At 45.0% G+C, this 12,920-nt stretch overlaps 1 protein-coding gene across 5 annotated transcripts in view; it reads left to right on the plus strand.

Moving 5' to 3' along the window:
* Spats2l (spermatogenesis associated serine rich 2 like) overlaps window positions 1–12,920 on the plus strand; it is a 170,955-nt gene that overhangs the window by 19,872 nt on the left and 138,163 nt on the right. For all 5 annotated transcript variants that reach the window (XM_085684154.2, XM_085684157.2, XM_048456106.3 and 2 more), the window contains exon 2: window positions 6,197–6,246. In XM_085684154.2, coding sequence (XP_085540280.2) covers window positions 6,197–6,246 — 50 coding nt within the window. The remainder of the gene's footprint in view (window positions 1–6,196; window positions 6,247–12,920) is intronic.

Genomic DNA, 12,920 nt, shown 5'->3' on the forward strand with positions numbered 1-12,920 from the left:
CTTCTTTTGTCCTGCTGAGTTTTTCTACATTAAGGTGGACGATGCCAGTATTCATTAATGTAGCTAATCCAGTTACGACGAAAATCCTTTTTCTTTCTGACCGCAACCCAGGAAGCATCCACAGCCCATAATCCCGATGCAGCAGCAGACTTTGGGAAGCCCTTTGGGGGGGCAACAAGATGGGATATGACCTGTGTATCCGGCTCTTCGCGGTTTTGAGAGTTTTCATTTCCATGTGTCAACAAATACTTGGCCGGATATTAAAGCCGGTTAAGTCAGTTCTTCTTGCTATAATCAACACCAGCATACATCCAAGGGGCAGCATAGCCCAACCACCATATTTTGTTGAATATATATATATATATATATATATATATATATATATATATATACAGTCTCGTAAACCTGGCTGACCGACCTGTCTTCTCATGGCTAGGATGCTAATAGCCACATATTGTAAAAAGAATGGCAACGAATTATAGCCTTGTTTCTTAACTCCATTTAAGCCGTCTCCTGATTCATTTGGCTCACGTTAATTGTAAGAAAATACAAAGTGAAGGTTTGGATGACAGCAGCCGTGGTTCCTTTCTCTGCCCTTCTCCAACTCCTGTCCCAGTCTGAGGACTTTGGTGTTCTTCTTGGTTTAACTTTTAAAACTGAATTCTTTCACAAATTCATGCATCTTTATAACGTGCTTCAATTATATTCCCCTCACCGTTACTTTTTCTCCCCTCCCACCAAGCACTTCTTGCTAATGAATTCCTTCCAACGTCACACCATGTGTGACTGGGTGTGCCCCCACTGAATTTAATTAAGGTTGCTTGTGGGTTTGGGGTTTTTTGTTTTCGCTTAAGCAAGGGTGACTAACCAAAGGTGGTACAACTAAGGAATAGGGCCCCCACTTTCCAGCAACCATTAACTGCCTATATCTCCTTAAGAAAGAGTAGGGTCTCATGAGGCCCCTCCCCCAACCCATGATGAATGTTGATGGCCCAGGCTTATGAAGGCCTTACACAGGTAGCCAATGCTACCGAGGGTTCATGGCTATGGAACCATATTGTGTCCGGAAGATGAGGTGTCCTAGCATTCCTTCCTGTCTTCCGACATTTAACGTTCTTTCTGCCTCTTCTTCCACCACGTTCTCCGAGCCTTGGAGGGGGTACTGGAGTTATTGGTTATTCTCAGTACTTTGGTTCTGAGTCTCTGCATTCACTGCCACCCAGTGCAAACAGAAGCTTCTCCCAGTAAGAGGTCTTTTGTTTTTATTTTGTTTTGTTTTTCGAGACAGGGTTTCTCTGTAGCTTTGGAGCCTGTCCTGGAACTAGCTCTTGCAGAGCAGGCCGGCCTCGAACTCACAGAGATCCACCCGCCTCTGCCTCCCAAATGCTGGGATTAAAGGCGTTCACCACCACCGCCTGGCTCCCAGTAAGAGGTCTTGGAGCTGGTTCAGGGGACCACAGAGTCCTGGTTTATAGAAATCTAGTTACTGTAATGGGAAGGAGTAAGGGGAACTGAGGAAGTGAAGCCCTACTTTCTCTTCTTCTGGGTTGTTAACTGTTAGAGGGTTTCTGAAAAATCACCAGGTCTAACTCACAGCCATTCTATAAGCAGTTGGTCCAAGGCACCAGTTTATTGACGCCAAACTATTGATTCCTTGTTGATTACCAGGAAAGCTCTAAGCATCTTCCATGCATCCTCCACCCTGCTAGGCCTTCACGCTGTTCTCATTGCACCCATCTGTGCAAAGTGTGAGCTGCTGATGCCTGTGCACAGGGCATCAAGGTCAGAAGGGTCCAAGCTGGGCATCAGACCCAAGTGTGTTTGATTCTCAAGCCTTTCCCAATCTTCCGTGCATGAACTTGTTTTTAATAATATACGAGACTTAAGGTTTTTTTTCCCCAAATTGTTACAATCATGCGCACTCATTATAGAAAGTCCAGAAAGCAAAATAAAGAGAAAAACCCAATTACCTGTCATCCTGCACCCTGGGAATCACCACTACCAAATTTCACCTTTTTTCATTCCAGGCTTAAAGGAGCCCTCACTTATATGTCTCCGTGAGCACTGCAGTGCACGGTTGTCTCTGAGGCTGACACATGAAATCAACCACATTGCCATTGCATCAGATAAAGTCCATTTCGGAGTCTGCTAAGAGTTAAAGTCTCTGTGATTCCCAGGCGCGGGGAAAGGCACTACAAAGGCAGTGTGTCCATTCCTCATCGTCTAGCAAAACACTCCATGGCATGCACAGGCATTCTGTGCCTTCCGAACGTCTGTGCTGTAAGCTGTTTACGCTCCCATAAGGAATACCAGCTTGGCATGTTGAAGACCCGTAAATATCTTGTGCCCAGTTCAGTTGTAGTAGAGGACTGGATTTACCAAAAATGCTGCTCCTCGTGTCAAATGGTGATGGATATCTGGGGGTATGTTTAAAGGCCTTTATTAAAAATTAAATCCATAAATGTTTAATATCTTCTTTGACAACTCATTTATTACGTTGTCAACACCACAGCGTTTGTCGGTGGTGGTTGGTACATAAAGAACATCAGAAAATTGCTTTTGTCAAAACTTTGAAGAGCATATTTTGAGATCAATTCCTATTTAATGGAAGGTATTACACTCGCTGAATTATTCCCCTCCGAGGGACTTTTGTGAGAGCAAATGGACCTAAATGTGATGAACTGATCTGTAAATAAAGTCGGTAGCATCTCACATCAAGTAAATGTTTCCCAAAGATCTCAATCTCTCTTTCTCTCTTTCTCCCTCTCCTTCCTCCTCTTTCTACACACACACACACACACACACACACACACACACACACACAGAGAGAGAGAGAGAGAGAGAGAGAGAGAGAGCTACCAAAATGGCCACTGGTATGAAATCAGGAGAGCTCAGGAACTCTGTACCATGGCAATCTCTTGCCTGGCCAACAAACCGAGCATCTCATTAGTTGGCTGATTTCTCTTTTATTTGTTGATGTTCTTCTTGTTTACCCATCAGCCTCCTCACCTTATGCACCAGCTGCTGAACACACTGGGTTTCAGATTAGTCTATAGAATTCTTCAGGGCCCCTCCCAGGGTTCAGAATGCAAGTCAAGTAGGCTTGCATGCCTGTCCTCAGGACTGCATTCTACCCGTGTCTTCTGGTTGCCAATAATCCCCGTGCTAAGAATCGATGCGGCTCACAGAGCTAATTACGGAATGTAGGTTGTGTTTTATGTTAATGGCCTTGGCGCTATCCTGACATTGTTTGTGGCACGGGAGCCATATATTCTCTCTCAGAAACTAGATTGCTGAGGCAAATGTTGAAGGAAAGAGTTGGCAACTAGGAACTCAGGATATCCAGGTCAGTCTTGTCATTTAAATACAACCCCTCAGAGATGTTAGTGCAGATGGAGAAGGACCCAGAGAAGTGATATCAGAGCCAGACATGGTATTTTATCTCTTTTTTATAAGATGTTTTATTAAAAATATTTTGCTTTTCGGGAGCTGGAGAGATGGCTTAGCGGTTAAGAGCACTGACTGCTCTTCCAGAGGATCCAGGTTAAATTCCCAGCACCCACACAGCACTTCAACACTGTCTGTAACTTCAAGACCTGACACCCTCACACAGATATATGCAGGCAAAGCATCAAAGCACATAAAACGAATTAATGAACAAATAATTCATTCATTAATCTTTTTTTATCCAGTTTATTCTGTTTATCTTTTCTTTCGACTCCTCCCAGATCCTTCCTACTTCCCAACCCACCCAAACCCACCCCCTTTCTTTCTCTTTCTCATTAAAACACAACTAGGAATTTAAAATAATAATAATAACAATAATAATAATAATGTGATGATGATGATGAAGAAGAAGAGAACAAACCAGAATAGGACAAAATAAACAGGGAAAAAAGAGTCAAAGGAAAAGCACAAGAAACCCACCGATGCTGAGATCCACATTCACACACACAGAAAACCCATTAAAAACAAAATTGGAAACCATATTATATAAGCAAAAGATCTGTAAAATTTAAAAAAAAAAGTCTCAAGTTTCACGAGATAAAAAGCCCCTGGAGATACCATTGAGTTTGTTCTACGTGGGCACCTACTGCTGAGCATGAGGCCTGCCCTGACGTGTGCTTTGTAGGCCCACTGGGACTCTGTCCAAGAAAACTCACTTCCCCTTTGCAAGCGGTTGTCAACTGGAGATGGATTCTGGGCTAGGGATGAGGGCGTGTGTCTGCTCCCTCTCTCAGCGCTGGGACCCCATCGGGTTTAGAACCGGGAGGCAACTACACGCCGCCCCAGTCTCTGAGTTCACAGGTGCGCCCATCCAATGGTGTGTAGAGGGTCTCGCTTTTCTCGGTGTCTTCTATCTCCACCGGCTCTTTCTGCCTCATCCCTGAGATCCGTAGGGAGGGATTTGGTGGCAGTATCACATTTAGGATGGGGTGTTCTGAGGTCTCTTGTTCTCTGCCCATTGTCCAGGTGTGGGTGTCCGTGTTTGTTCCCATCTGCTGAAGGAAGAAGCTTCTCCTGACGATGGCTGAGGAGGATGCTGAACTATGCGTGGGCCAGAATGCCATCAGGAGTCATTTTATTGCTACATCCCTTTAGCAGAACAGTTGTATTTGGTTTTACCGTAGGTCTACGTCCTATCTTGTCTCAGGCTTTGGCCACCTGAGCAGTGTCAGGTGTGGGTTCCATGTCATGGAGTGACTCTTAATGCTAGTCGGATAGTGGGTGGTTACTCCCACAACGATTGTACCACTATTACAGCAGCATACTTTACAGGCAGGTCACCGTCACAGATTGCAGGGGTTGTAGCTGGGTGGGTGTTTACTTTTCTCCTTTGGTGGCAGGCAGGGTACCTTCTAGTACCATGAACACCAGTCAGTAGGAGCAAAGCCTCTATGTAAGCACCAACTTGGCTTCTCCGTGTTCAATGAGTCATGTGGGTGTTATCCTCAGCCGTGAGTCCTTTCCATTAGCGTGTGGAGAGCAACCGATAACCTTGGCATTAGCCTCGGTTGTTTTGGGGTTTCATGGGCCTCTCTGGCCAACCACTCGACCAGATGTAACCCATTCCTGGCACTGGAGGTTTCTTTCAGTATTAAGAGACGTCTAGTTGGGGCTTTGTTCCACACATTATTTGATGATTCTGTTTATATTCCTTTTATGTATGAGCACATTTTAAGAATCTTCTACTGTATCTGGTTTACCAAATGGCCCTTCATTTTCGCTGTTCCTCTCCTATTCCCTACTTGACCTCCCCCATCCCCTTTTGTTTTCTTCTTTCAAGCACCCTTACTTCCTCGTGTTCCCCAATGGTCTCGTGAAAGTTGACCTTAGGCCTCTGCGAGACCTCTGACCTGAGCTTTGAACCCCCACAGGGTGCTCCACAGATCACTTAAGACCCTGGGACGAGTAAGAAACTCAGGGATGTTTGGAGTGGTGTGTGAGTTAGTAGGTGATTGACTTACAAGTCGGGTGCTCATCTCTGTGTCTTAATAGGAACTGACTTAGTGGTGAGTTCTGTAGAGTTATACGTTATAGGTTATATAACGTATATAATATACGTTATATAATATATAATATTATATAATATTTTATAATATTAAAAGATAATATTATACAGCAAAACGGTAGCAGACATTTATTTTTAAATAGTTGGGCAAATACTATGCGAACATGATCTAGGTCCTGTGTGTCGCCATAGACCCCCAGCATAGCACATTCCAGTATAATTTCACTAGTCAGACAATGTGTCCTTTCTGTGCCTTATTTATTGATCAAATTTCAATGATACTGGCGCCTCTCTTGGAAGACCAAAGGGGCTTGTATGTGGGAACAGCGCTCTGGAACAGTGCCTGGCACTCTCTGAATTCATGATAAACGCTAGCTATTGTTAAATATCACCGTCATGCACGAGGTGTGCTGAATGTGTGGCACGCTTTGCTTACCGTGCAGTCAAACACTTGGTGAGAAAGCTATTATTATTCCCAGTTTACTGCCGAGTAAACAGAGACATGGAAAGACTACTCTGCCTACCCAAGGTTAAATTAAGTCTTGTGTGAGGACCAACTCATTATCTGCCAGACTCAAGATTCTGTGTTAGCAAGGGGAGGGGGTGGTGATGTTCCTAAGGGGTTGGTGGCATTGCCAGTGGGAGACCAACCAGTCTGACCCTCCAAATTCATTTTCTTTCTAGAATACTCCAAAACCTAAGCTGCTTTCCGGATCACCTCTGTGGATTCTCAGGTAAGAAGAGATGGTCCCTTCTTTCTCCGTGACATCATCCTTCACGCGCCGCTGACTCCTGGAGACCAGTCACAGCTGTGGGAGTCTTAGCTGCCTCTTAAGGTCTCAGACCAGAGACGCCATTGAAGTACAAGGACTGAGGCAGTCCAGTGGGGGCCGTGTGGCCGAGCGATCTAAGCCACTTCTGTTCCGCCCACATTTCCCTTCCCATCTATATCACCCTTCCCACCCACACCCCCCTCCAAGCTATATGGTTTCCATAGTTATTGTTAGAATAGCATCTTGTAAAATACTTAGGAGTACCGCAGAAAGAAAAGGAAAACAAGGTCTTTTATAGACATCCCTGTGATTTAGAAGGGAGTTAAGAGTTAAGAGTTCTGGACTCCAGACTGCCTGACTGTTCCACCCTTGCAGTTTCAGCCACTCTTGCCCTTGTCACTGCTGTGGAAGACTGTCCCCAGTGAGTCTGGAAGCTGGACTCTCGGTTGTCCTTAGTCAGCATGGACTGAGACCTCACGAAAGACCCCGGGCCTCCAAGTCAAAACAGCCTGGCCTTCCCACCAGTTTCTGCTGCCTAATCATGGCATGGTCTTTGTTCTCATTTACTTACCTTTCTGAGCCTCGGCCTCCTCTAATAAATGGATAGCCTACATTCACACCACCCTGAACGTGCCTGATCTCATCCGAGCTAGGATCATCGCAGTCAGCTTCTGATGCCCTGGCTCTCTCAAGTTCGTTTTCGTAAAGGAAACTGACTTCCAAGAAAATCTGTATTGTTGCCAGCTGTGGCGGTGCATGCCCATAATCTCAGTGCCACAGAGGCAGGGGAATGGATCTCTTTTGAGTTCAAGGCCAGCTAGGGCTAAGACGTGGGACCCTGCCTCAAACCAACAAACAAACAAACAAACACAAGAAAAACATAACTGTTTCCGTCATTATCTGCCTCGCCGTGTGTGACCGGTTAGGTTAGAAGCCTTTGTGGACAGAAAGCGTATTGTTTTGGGTTCATCTTACCCAATTCATTTGGGTTCAGAATTTGTCTGAAATTCCCCAACAGTCTGATTTCTACATGAAAAGATTTCTGGTCTTGAAATTCAAACTAAAAATCACCAATTCCATATTGACACAGTCCAGAAGAACCAAGCTGTGGTGCCGCTTGGGTTTCCCATTCGTGCTTAAACTTTATTCTTTTTCCATAAACCCGAAACTTCAGTAAGAAGACTCTAACTCTGAAAAGAGCCGTTGCCACGGGTGGGAGTCGGTCCTAATGCTTGCATGGATGGGATTTTTGACTTCCTTGTGCTTGACTTCCCCATAGAAGTCTTTGATATTTACGAAAAGAGAATTCTTATAGTACAACCTGGATGAACTATTTCAGTGTCCATACATATGCACATTGTGTGTGAGCATGGGACCTCCTTCCCTCCTTTTCTCCCTCCTTCTCTCCCCTTCTCCCTCCTTTCCTCCCCTTCTCCCTCCTTCCCTTCCCTTTTTCCCTTCTCCCTCCTTCCCTTCCCTTTTTCCCTTCTCCCTCCTTTCCTCTCCTTCTCCCTCCTTCCCTCCCCTTCTCCCTCCTTCCCTCCCCTTCTCCCTCCTTCCCTTCCCTTTTTCCTTTCTCCCTCCTTCCCTCCCCTTCTCCCTCCTTCCCTACCCCCCTCTGCCCACCACCCCAGCTCTGCTTAGCTGCCTTTCCCGTAGGCAACCGAAGAGCTATAATGTGAATTCTGGCAGCCGTCTCCCCACCAGACAAGCAAGGACACAGTCAATTCCTGTTTCCTTGGAACGTGCACCCAATAATCAGAAGTGTTGATTATCCCACTGGAAGGCAGCGGCCTGATGGGAAGATGAACCAGATGAAAACAATTCTGATCATATTTCCGTCAGGAGGCTGAGACGCCTCCAGCTGTCTGCCACTAATCCCATTAGAGGTGGCACGGGGAAGTGCTTTGGCCTGAAGAGATCGCTCCGATCTGGTGTGGGAGCACTGCTTCTCCTGACGGTTTGCCCCAGAACGGTGGCGTGAGACGTCCCTTGTGGAACCAGTCTCGTCAGTTGGTGGTTGTCTAAAACATATGGCCCATGAGCACACTTAAGGAATTTTCTAATTACAGCTCAGATGCTCTGCTTTTATCTTTGTATGCTTGCAGTGCAGACATGGCTGATTGAAATGATTTCTCCCTTAGCATAATCCTACTGCCAGCAGTTACAGAATGACCGGGACGGTGGTAAATGAGATGCATATTAACTGAAGAGATGTCCGAATTCAATTAGGAAGGGGTCTTTCCCGTGTGGACGCATAAGCCATCTAAATCCGTTTTATTTGTGAGCTGTGGTACTTATCTGACCACCTTTATTTTGGAAACAAACACCAACGCTGGCTTTAGACCCACGCTCCAGATCTTCGGGTCCTAATGACTAATTTGGGTACCCGTTGGATCCCTTAATTCATTCCTTAATTAGTTCTCCCAGAATCAGAGGGTTGCCTAGTTACAGTCATCGTCACAGCTTTCTCATAAACCAGAACACATGTCTGCAGAGTTCCCTCCCGTGGTTCGCAGACCATTCCCGGACCGTGAAAACCTGTTGTTATCAAGACAACAATAACAATGCCATCAGCAATGACACTAACATGTTGTAAGGCAGTAATGCATAACACTACAGTCTAAGGTTCAAAGCAGTATGACTTTAAAAAATATTTTATTTATTTATATGAATATGAGAGTATGGCTTTAAAAAATTATATATAAATACATATATATATGAGCTCTTTGCCCGCATGCATGTATGTGTACCACGTGTGCGTTTCCCAGGGAGGGCAGAAGGAGGTGTTGGTTCCCCCAGAGTTATAGACCGTTCTGAGCTGCCATGTGGGCGGGTGCTGGGAACTGAATCTGAGATGGCTCCCCAGCCTGAGGCATGGCTTTCGAGTCACGGATGTGGGAACTTACGTTACTTTCCCGTGTCTTATAAGATGGGAGGCAATGACAGTATCGACTTCAGCAAACCCCGTTGTCACACTAATGTGTCAAACGACACATATGTGAACGGTATGTGGAAAGTTCCCGGGTACAGGAAGGAGCATGAGTTGCTATGTTGGTTACCAAGGAGTCAGTCACAACTGGCAGCCACATGTTGTTGGTGGCACACCATTGTCAGTTGGGTCCTGTTTCTACACTCGGGTTACAGAATATCCTCCACAGTAATGAAAACATCAAAGGCTTGGGAGCTGGATTTAATCCTTTTAAAATTAGTCTTTATTATTCGTGCTTGCGTTCTTTAATTCACCTGCGGAATCAAAACCTCTCGCTGTACAGCCATGTTCAGTGCTCACATGGAACACTTTGGATGCAGAATTGCTTTAAATTTTGAGAGAACGTTTTCGTCTTTCGGTATATGCAATATTGGCTCTATCAAAAAGAAAAATACTTAGGTAAAAATAGGGAGGGTGAGAGATTGATTTAGAGGGAAGCAGCTTCAATAAATCTACTGGAAAAATCGCAGATTGAGAGAATAAGTTAAGATGTATCTAAGGTCATAGCTTATATTTGGTGAATGTGCAGGAATTAAAGTCCACAGAAAGATAAATCTAGAAATTTAATGACCTCTCTTCAAAGCCGTATAAGAACTAGTTAATACCAAAATTGATTGGCAAGAGACACATTGCAATTAATTTCCTTTCGATTCCACTTAAGATTTTTTTAAATGACCTGCCCCCACATTTGTGTTCTGGAGAAATATATGTTCAAGTGCATCCAGAGACATGTGCTAACAGTGTGATCCTGTGTTGAAATACTGGATTGCAATGGAAGAACCAACAATAGCTATAAAATGAACTACCTGCAGACATGATATCGAAAGAAGGTACTAAAGAGTGTTGCTGCATAGAACATTACTACATTTATGTGAAGTATGGAGACAGATAAGGCTAAACTGTTACCCAAGTATGTGCACATCAGTGCTAAAACTCTGAAGAGAAACCCAAATCAAAACCACCAGATGTATGGCACATGCTTGTTACTCTAGCAGAGACCGGCACACCCTGGAGCTGGCTGTTTAGCAAGCCTAGCCTATCTGGAGAGCACCAGGTCAATTAGAGACTATCTTTAAAAAAAAATGATGGCATGTGTGTTCTCTAAGGCGTTACTGTTATTGTAATTAAGCAGCATGACTTTTGGGCACTGGGATGCAAGGTTCCCTAGTTTGCAGCCTCTCGAGAGGGAATTTAATTGATTCAGCTCAGGTTGATTGACTCCCATTTAACCTGCCAGCCTCCGCTGTGGGACATCATCCCACGGTGTGAATGTGAGGCTTGCTTGGAGTTCTCACCCGGCACATCTTGGCCGTCTTAGAAAAATCCAGGGTGCCTATGATCTTAGTCCTGCATCCCACAGCTGGTACTGATGCTACTGGCATTTCAACAGTTGTTAATGACTCAACTTTCTTTAGAAAAATTTAGTAAATAGTAAAGAAGTAAGCACAGATACCTTGGCAGTACGTCAATGTGTCACGTAACTGAGTCTGGGCGTCTCGTTTTCTTTTCCAAGTGAGCGCTGGACTTAGTGTCGCTTGCACTAGTTTCTAGAGGGGCTTTTGGATGTGCCATGGAGCTTCCTGAGCTTAGAGTGTGCTTCTAAAGTTTGCTTTCACTTCCGCATCAAACTTTTCATTGACCTCTTATGAAAAAGGAGGCGTTGACCCAAATTCAACATTCCTAATGGGGGCAGGCACTTCCTTTACCAACAGCCTGGTTTACCCTAAAACTTCTGCCAAAGGCAAAGAAGATAAAATATGTTGTAGAGCCTTCTTATGACAGGTGAGTCTGCACACCATGGCCTTGAACTGTTTTCTCTTGTGGACTGCTAAAGTATGTTTTAGTAACTGGGCCCTCCTAAACAGAGGTCTGTAGCCAATAGCCATTCCAGTACCTAGCACCTGCTGTACCAGGACTCTAGCGTTTCCTTGTGCTAACCATATCAAGAACGGAAGTGCTAAACCTGTGCAGTCTGAAAAATCAGTAAGTTTTCCCAAACAAGTCACATGTTGTTTTCAAATATTTTCCTTAACAGTGTCTTAAACCGACCTTCGGCGGGGGATGTGGGGGTGGGATTCATTATAAGCGTTAAAGAACACAAAAATCCTTGTCGAGTTTGTATACATCTGAAAATTGTCGAATTTTGTATTGTTCCATCTTTGTAGAAGCAGAAAATGTCTCTCCTAGGAAACAAATCATGACAGCCATTGTTTTACTCAGTTTCCACTTTCCAAAGTGTGGGGAGCTCTGACGTCACCCGTAGTCCATACTTGGTAAACCAGCTCTCTCAATACATGATCTACCCAGAGCCTCACACTGGTTCCAAGAATGGTGTGCTTGGCGGTTTTAAGCCCTGAGCCTTGAAGGGCAGAACGTCTTATCAGCAACAGTCCGCCAGAGGCTTGCAGGTGTTCCGGCTGATGCTTGGAGAGACCGGTGTTAGCAAATAAATTGTAATTTTTCAGGTCTGTAATGAAAGAATTCTGCACCCTGGGTCCTGTAATCCCTGCCATTTGGAGGTTACTTCCAAGGGAAACAAAGCATTCTCGGAGGCTGACCCCCGAGCTCTAGGCCAGCTGTGGTCAGTATTGAAGGCATCTTGGGGGTTTGTTTCTACCACTAAGCTTTCCTGGCAGAGGAAAGCTGTGAGCAGAGTGCCAAGTAAAGGCCTAATTGCATTCCTTGTTGCTGAGAGGAAAAAAAAAAAACCCTCAAAGCAATGCCTCTTTTCTTTCAAAGAAGTACCTCCAAATGAACATTTTGGGGCCATAACAAAATAGTTTATGAGGCTTGCAAATTTTTCTGAAAAATAAAAGCTCGAAGAGCTTTGGGCATTTGTGGCTTACTTCGGACAATCACAAGAGGAGGAGATACATAACTCCACCTTGTAACAGCTTGCTCTGCTGACCAATGGGTGCTCCGCCTCCTTCTCTGTGGTCTCTTCAAAGATAAAGCTCTCTGATCGCACACGGCATATTCTGCTGTCCCCGAGACAAACCAGCGAGTGACGTTGCTTCCGTTTTATTCTGCATTTTCCCAGGGCTCTTGTGCCCACAGACTGGCCCACAAGGATACTCCACTGATATGTTCATCGGTACAAATGAATATATTCAGGTTCACCCGTGGCGTTCTGTGTGTTGGAGATCGGTTTCTCAGTAGACGACTCTGAACTAACTTGAGTGGATTGAGATCACCCAACACATGGGGTCAGATGATAGAGAAACAGGCAGCCGAGGGAGTACACAGTAGTCATAGCTAGAAGGGCTGTGGAAGACCCGTAGTGGGTTCAGGCTGATTAGAAAGCTCAAGGGTTACTTCTCTGCTTCCCTCCCCTTCCAGAGACAGGTGTCTTCCAAATGGGCACCTCTAGCCGTACAGAAAACCAGTGGCCAAATGGGGATGGATCAGTACGTATTTATCCTAAAAGCCCTATCCTAAAAGCCCGAAGACCGTCAGAGGGCGTGCCCTGCTGACCGTGGATGAGAGGGTTATTTTGCATCTCAAGGACAAAAGGTTTAATCAAGATTCGAGTCTGAGATACACTTCACCCCCTACCCCCAAGCATGCTGAACCGTGTCAACCAGGGAACTGTCCTGTATGGTTTACGATTTCCTCCTTTTCCTAAATTAAAAAGTGCTGCTGT

Source organism: Myodes glareolus, chromosome 27 (assembly GCF_982192425.1).
Source record: "Myodes glareolus chromosome 27, mMyoGla1.1, whole genome shotgun sequence".
Lineage (NCBI taxonomy): Eukaryota > Metazoa > Chordata > Mammalia > Rodentia > Cricetidae > Myodes > Myodes glareolus.